We start from the raw sequence: 7,500 nt of genomic DNA on the forward strand, positions 1-7,500 counted from the left end.
ATTTTATAATCCATACGAATGAACTAAGCTTTAAAAGATTCTTATAGCACCCCTTTTCAAATACCCCATAAAAGACACATACCAGTTCACCATGAACGTCCATTTTCTCCGGAATTTACATCAATTATTTTTTTTTTCTTTCCTCCCAGGTTGTTCGAGCTGCCAGCCCCGCCCTCCTCCGCATGATCATTCTAGGGGCGTTTTTCATCTACTGCACGGTAAGGACTGAGGGCGGCCCTTCTTTATTGACTGAGAGCTTGTTTTTATTGGCGTTCCATTATGGGGTTGAAGAGGATTTTTTTCGGGCCAACTCGGAAACGATCGTGTTTTTTTTTTTTTTTCTTTTTTTTTCTTTTTTTTATTGAATATTTTAGTGTTTTCTTAAGTAGGGAGAGTATAGTTAAGTGTTCTTTTTATTTTTCTTTTCTGAGAATTTTTGAAATGGAGATGAACAGTATATTTACTGTAGTGTGTGTTTTTTTTTTTTTTTTTTTCTTTTTTTTTTTTTTTTTTTTTTTTTTTTTTTTTTTTTTTTTTTTTTTTTTTGAAGGGGAGGAGGGTAGAGCCACGTGCCAGTGATTATGATAAAAGCTATGTTTTGTTTGCATTTCTTATTCTCTGAGATAATACCTGTAATTGTATTCTGGATGTAACTCAATTTTGTTTTTATTAACATTTTTGTGTTACAATTTGAAACGTCCTATTATTTTATTTCCATGATCAGATATTTCTATTTCAACTATTATTATTATTATTATTATTATTATTATTATTATTATTATTATTATTATTATTATTGTTGTTGTTGTTGTTGTTGTTGTTATAATAATTATTATTATTATTGTTATTATTAATATTTTTTATTATTATTATTATTATTATAATTATTATCATTATTGTTATTATTGAAATTATTAATACCACTTACTTTTATTATCATCAATTTTTTTTTATTGTTAGTGTATTAATATTCATATTGTTATTATTTTGTTGATGTGTATATTAGTAGTAGTAGTAGTGGTAGTAGTAGTAGTAGTAGTAGTAGCCCTTGCTTTTATAGTCCATTTTTATTATCGTTAGTGTATTACTAATATTTATACTGTTATTATTTTTCTTGATATATGTAGTAGTAGTTTTACTAATAGTAGCCCGTGCTTTTAATAATTTCAATTTCTATTATTGTTAGTATATTACTAATATATCGTTATTATTTTCTTGATATATATAGTAGTGGTAGTAGTAGTAGTAGTAGTAGTAGTAGTAGTAGTAATAGTGGTATTAGTAGTAGTAGTAGGCTATTAAAAGTAGTAGCCATTGTTTTAATTATCATCATCTCAATGACGAAATGAAAAAACCGTGGACAGGTGAAATTTTCTGTCCTAACAGATAAATGGAGTCTGTCCGAGTGAATAATGAAGAATCTCTCTTTTTTCCAGTGAATAAGAAAAAGCCTTCGGCTTATGAACCATCTCATTACTTCTGGGAGAGAAAAAATATATATCTTGAACGGGAAAAATATATTCCTTTTTTTCCTCTGTTGTTTTATATTTATTTTTGTCTCGTTTTTCTGTTTTATATTTGAAAGTCGTTGTGGTTTTGTTTTGCTTATTTTTAGATTATTTGAAGTTCAATTTATTTCTTGATTTGTGTTATTGTGTATATTACTTATGTTATTCAGTCCTTTATTCTTTTTTTTTTTTTTTTTTTTTGTCAATCGTTTTATGATAAAAAATGGAAGTCTTATTCCAGTGAAAAATAATTTTTCAATAGATGATACTTTTTTGAGTGGATAATAATTTTTCTGGGGATAATACTCTTTCAATGGATAATACTTTTTCAGGGGATAATACTTTTTGAGTCGATAATACTTCTTCAAAGGATAATACTTTTTTAGGGGATAATAATTTTAAGGGGATAATTATTTTTAAGGGATAATACTTTTTTAGTGGATAATACTCTTTCAGGGGATAATACTTTTTAATGGATATTACTCTTTCAGTAAGTAATACTTTTCCAATGGGTGATACTTTTTCAGTGAATAATACTTTTTCATGAATAATACTCTTTCAGTGTATAATACTTTTCCACTGGATAATACTGGACTCATATCAATTCATTCTTAGCGAATTGCAATGCCATTTATAGATAACTTGAAGCATCGACTTGACCATTTAATTGTTTATTTAAAATGGTGTACAGTTGTTGTGGCCGATGTGGTAACGTCCCTAACTGATTGATTAATTTAAAGTTTTCTGGCATCCTGACATACGTTCCTGACTGGTGAACGCCAGGCTGGGGTTCGAGTCCCGCTCAAACTCGATGGTTTCTTTGGTCGCTGCAATCTCACCATCCTTGTGAGCTAAGGAGGGGGGATTTTGAGGAGTCTTTCTGTCTATCTGCTGAGTCATTAGCAGCCATTGCCTGGCTCTCCTTGTTCCTAGCTTGTATGGAGGGGGGGGGAGGGCTTGGGAGCTGATCATATGTATATATGGTCAGTCTCTAGGGCATTGTCCTGCTCTATAGGGCAATGTCACTGTCCGTTGCCTCTGCCATTCATGAGTGTCCTTTAAACCTTTTAAAACTGCTGTGGGTAAAATTATTTCTCCATGAAGAAAAATCTACTTGGTTTTGAAATTCTGCTTTCTCAAGTTTTAGGTCAAACTGTTTCCCTTAATTCATTTGCTATGAAATTTTTTCATAAACATTTAAGCACATCGGAGTTTTTTTTTTTCTTTCTTTTTTTTCTTTTTTTTCCTTCTTCAAAGTAATAATTCCTCTTGGTTGTTTAGTATAGAAAGCTATGAAATGTTTTCTTAATTTTGTTAGTTGTGTAAATTAGTTTATTTAATTATATTTTTATGATTTAATTTCATGTTATTTTGTAGTCCCTGAATCTTCTTTCAATTTATTTAGCAATTTAATTTATGTTTAGCATTTGGTGTTAAGTCGATCATTTTTTCCCAAATGGGAGAATGAGTTTTTTAATAGATTTTATTGTTATTAATTTATTAATCAAACGTTATAGGCCAGTGTTTAAAAGTTCTCTTTTTGTTATCATTATTATTAATTTATTATTATTATCATTATTATTAATTTATTATTATTATCATTATTATTATTATTATCATCATTATTATTTTTATTATTATTATTTGCTAAGCTACAACCCTAGTCGGAAATCACGATGCTATAAGCCCAGGGGCTCCAACAGGAAAAGTAGCCCAGTGAGGAAAGGAAACAAGGAATAGTAAAATATTTAAAGAACAGTAACAACATTGAAATAAATATTTCCAATATAAACTATAAAATCTTTAACATTAGATTTCCTCTCTTGAATTATGTTTAATTTATTCTTTTTTTCGATCGCATTAAGTTTATTTTCCGGAAATCCAATCGTCAGACTTTATTTGTTATTTCATTTGTAGATTCAAACAACATATTGTTGAATTTATTGATTTTTAGTAAGTCTTCAATGAGTTTTTTTTTTTTTTTTTTTTTTTTTTTTTTTTTTTTTTTTTTTTTTTTTTTTTTTTTTTTTTTTTTTTTTTTCCTCTCCTGAGACTTCTTGATCTAATCTAAGTTACGATGGAAAAGTTTTTCTTGATGCGTTCACATCTAAAGAATTTTTCCTCAGATTTTCCCTTATTTTTTCCCTTACGAAGAATAGTTGTTTTCCCCTATTTTTTCCTTGAGGGAAAGAGTATTTTTCCAACTTTTAAGGACCAACCATTTTATTCTGTCTTCTCCTATTTTTCAAAGTTATAAGGGCGAACAATTTTCTATAGGCTCGTAATTACGATAAGTTTTTTATGTAACATTTCGAATTTTGCCCATATTTTCAAGGTTATTTATTTATTTTATTTTAATGTTTAAACTACATTTGCAAAGGTTCGGGACTCAACGCAGTTACTGATAGAAAGTCAGTCTAAAATGAATAATTAACTTTAACGTGAATAATTTACGTTTTTAATATTATACATCTCAGTCACACATGAGAAGCTTTTGATTTCATTCTTGAAACTATTTCATTTCTTTCGATTATTTTTTCTTGAAAGATTATTTTTTATATACTTCTAGATTTAACAGATTTAAAACCATTGTAAGGAATCTATTTTTTTTAAATATAAAATACTTTCATGTCTACGAATTTAGAATAAGAAAATAAATTAGTAAAAGTTTACTTGAAATGTATATTTTTCTTAACATATTACAATTAAACAAAGAATTTAAAAGAAAAAAAAAAGACTTTCAGTTATTTTCTTGGATTTATTTCCAATTAAATGTAATTATTCTTATGTGTTTCTTTCCATCTTATTTTCATCTTATTTGTCTTTTTCCCAGATTTTTTAAACTTTAAATATATATCTTTCCCATCATTAATATGATACAAGAATGATCTCAAACAAAGAATAAAAAAAAGACTTTCAAAATATTTCCTTGATTTTATTTCCCATTAATTGTAATTATTCTTGTGTATTTCAGTCCATCTTATTTTCAGCTTATTTTGTCTTCTTACCAGATTTGTAAAAACTTAAAATATAATTTTCTTTTTCATAACATATCAAGTTTAATCAAGAATGACCTCAAAGAATTAAAAAAAAAAAGAATGTTTTCTTGATTTTATTTCCAAATAAATGTAATAATTCTTGTGTGTTTCTTTCTATCTTATTTACAGCTTATTTTCTTTTCTTACCAGAGTTTTGAAGAATTACTTAAAATATATATTTTTTTCTAACATATTAAGTTTTATCAAGAATGACCTCAAACAAAGAATAAAAAAAATACTTTCCGAATATTTTTTTGGATTTATTTCCCATTAAATGTAATTATTCTTGTGTTTTCCTTTCCGCCTTATTTTCACTTATTTGTCTTCTTTCCAGATTTGTAAAAACTTGAAATATAATTTTTTTTTTTCATAATATATTAAGTTTAATCGAGAATGGCCTCAAAGAATTAAAAAAAAGGGCTTTCAGAATGTTTTCTTGATTTTATTTCCAAATAAAAGTAATTATTCTTGTTTGTTTCTTTCCATCTTATTTTCAGCTTATTTTTTCTTCTTTCCAGAGTTTTGAAGAATTACTTAAAATATATATTTTTTTTTCTAACATATTAAGTTTTATCAAGAATGACCTCAAACAAAGAATAAAAAAAAAAAAGACTTTCAGAATATTTTTTTGGATTTATTTCCCATTAAATGTAATTATTCTTGTTTGTTTCTTTCCGTCTTATTTTCACTTATGTGTCTTCTTTCCAGATTTGTAAAAACATAAATATATATATATATATATATATATATATATATATATATATATATATATATATATATATATATATTATATATATATATATATATATATATATTATATATATATATATATATATATATATATATATAATATATATATATATATATATATATATATATATATATATATATTTCATAATATATCAAGTTTAATCAAGAATGACTTCATACAAAGAATAAAAAAAAAAATAAGACTTTCAGAATATTTTCTTGATTTTACTTCCAATTAAATGTGATTATTCTTCTGTGTTTCTTTCCATCTTATTTCCAGCTTATTTTCAACTTATTTATCTTCTTTCCAGACTCTGGTGCTGTACCCAATCCCCACCATTATAACCTGTACGTTACGCGTATGGCTGAGAGAAGTCGGCTTCTCCCTTTCATATGGTGCCCTTATGCTCAAGACATGGAGGTAAGTGCTGAGGAGAGAGAGAGAGAGAGAGAGAGAGAGAGAGAGAGAGAGAGAGAGAGAGAGAGAGAGAGAGAGAGAGAGAGAGAGAGAGGGATCAATTGGTTGTCCGTGTCATGATCGTTGTTTTGATGTTTTTTTTTTTTTCTTTTTTTTCAGTGAAATTTTACCTCTTGTCCTGGCTAATATCAATAAATTGAGCACTAATTGAACAACTCATGTACCCACACTGAGCTAATAGTTTTAAATGGTTATCCACACACCCCACATACACTCACGCCCACATACGAGAGAGGAGAATAGGTAGATGAACATGTACCCACACTAAGCTTGTAGTTTAGATTTTTTATCCATGCCCACACCCACACTAAGCTAATAATTTAAATGTTTATCCAAATTATCCGCGCCCACATACGAGAGAGGCGAATAGGAAGATGAACATGTACCCACACTAAGCTTGTAGTTTAGATTTTTATCCATTCCCACACCCACACTAAGCTAAAAGTTTAAATGTTTATCCACACAAACACCCACATACGAAAGAGGAGAATATGAATATGAACATGTACCCACAATAAGCTTGTAGTTTAGATTTTTTATCCATGCCCACACCCACACTAAGCTAATAATTTAAATGTTTATCCAAATTATCCGCGCCCACATACGAGAGAGGCGAATAGGAAGATGAACATGTACCCACACTAAGCTTGTAGTTTAGATTTTTATCCATTCCCACACCCACACTAAGCTAAAAGTTTAAATGTTTATCCACACAAACACCCACATACGAAAGAGGAGAATATGAATATGAACATGTACCCACAATAAGCTTGTAGTTTAGATTTTTATCCATACCCACACCCACACTAAGCTAATAGCTTAAATGTTTATCCACACAAACACCCACATACGAAAGAGGAGAAAAGGATGATGAACATGTACCCACACTAAGTAAGTAGTTCAGATTTTTATCCATACCCACACCCACACTAAGCTAATAGTTTAAATGTTTATCCACACAAACACCCACATACGAGAGAGGAGAATATGAACATGCAACCACAATAAGCTTGTAGTTTAGATTTTTATCCATAACCACACCCACACTAAGCTAATAGTTTAAATGTTTATCCACACAAACACCCACATACGAAAGAGGAGAATAGGATGATGAACATATACCCACAATAAGCTTGTAGTTTAGATTTTTATCCATAACCCACACCCACAATAAGCTATTAGGTTAAATTTCTATCCATACCCACACCAAGATTATAGTTGAAATGTTTATCCACACCCACACCCACATACGAGAGAGGAGAATAGGCAGATCAAGAATAACAATGGAGTCTTAAAGATGAGATTAGTAGCTTCGATATGATGATCGCCATGTTTGTAGATATTATTATTATTATTATTATTATTATTATTATTATTATTATTATTAATAGCTAAGGTAAACCCTTGATGGAAAAGCAGACTGCTATAAGCCTAGGGTCTCCAACAGGGAAAATATCCCAGTGAGGAAAAGAAACAAGGAAAAATAAAATATTTTTAGAGCAGTAACATGAAAATATATATCTATATAAACTATAAAAACTTTAACAAAACAAGAGGAAGAGAAACAAGATAGAATAGTATGCCCGAGTGTACCCTCAAGCAAGAGAACTCTAACCCAAGACAGTGGAAGATTACAGAGATCTTCTTCTCTCAGATTCTCAAAGGACAAAGGGGAATGTTTGATATGGAAATAGAATACTGTATGGTGCGTGTACAGTAATGTGAC

The 7,500-nt window shown here is 28.7% G+C and overlaps 1 protein-coding gene across 1 annotated transcript in view; it reads left to right on the plus strand.

The window, feature by feature from the left end:
* Window positions 1-7,500, plus strand: part of LOC137657340 (probable G-protein coupled receptor CG31760) — a 271,566-nt gene that overhangs the window by 226,122 nt on the left and 37,944 nt on the right. Inside the window, exons 6-7 of the mRNA XM_068391675.1 lie at window positions 150-218; window positions 5,608-5,717. Coding sequence (XP_068247776.1) covers window positions 150-218; window positions 5,608-5,717 — 179 coding nt within the window. The remainder of the gene's footprint in view (window positions 1-149; window positions 219-5,607; window positions 5,718-7,500) is intronic.

Source organism: Palaemon carinicauda, chromosome 18 (assembly GCF_036898095.1).
Source record: "Palaemon carinicauda isolate YSFRI2023 chromosome 18, ASM3689809v2, whole genome shotgun sequence".
NCBI lineage: Eukaryota > Metazoa > Arthropoda > Malacostraca > Decapoda > Palaemonidae > Palaemon > Palaemon carinicauda.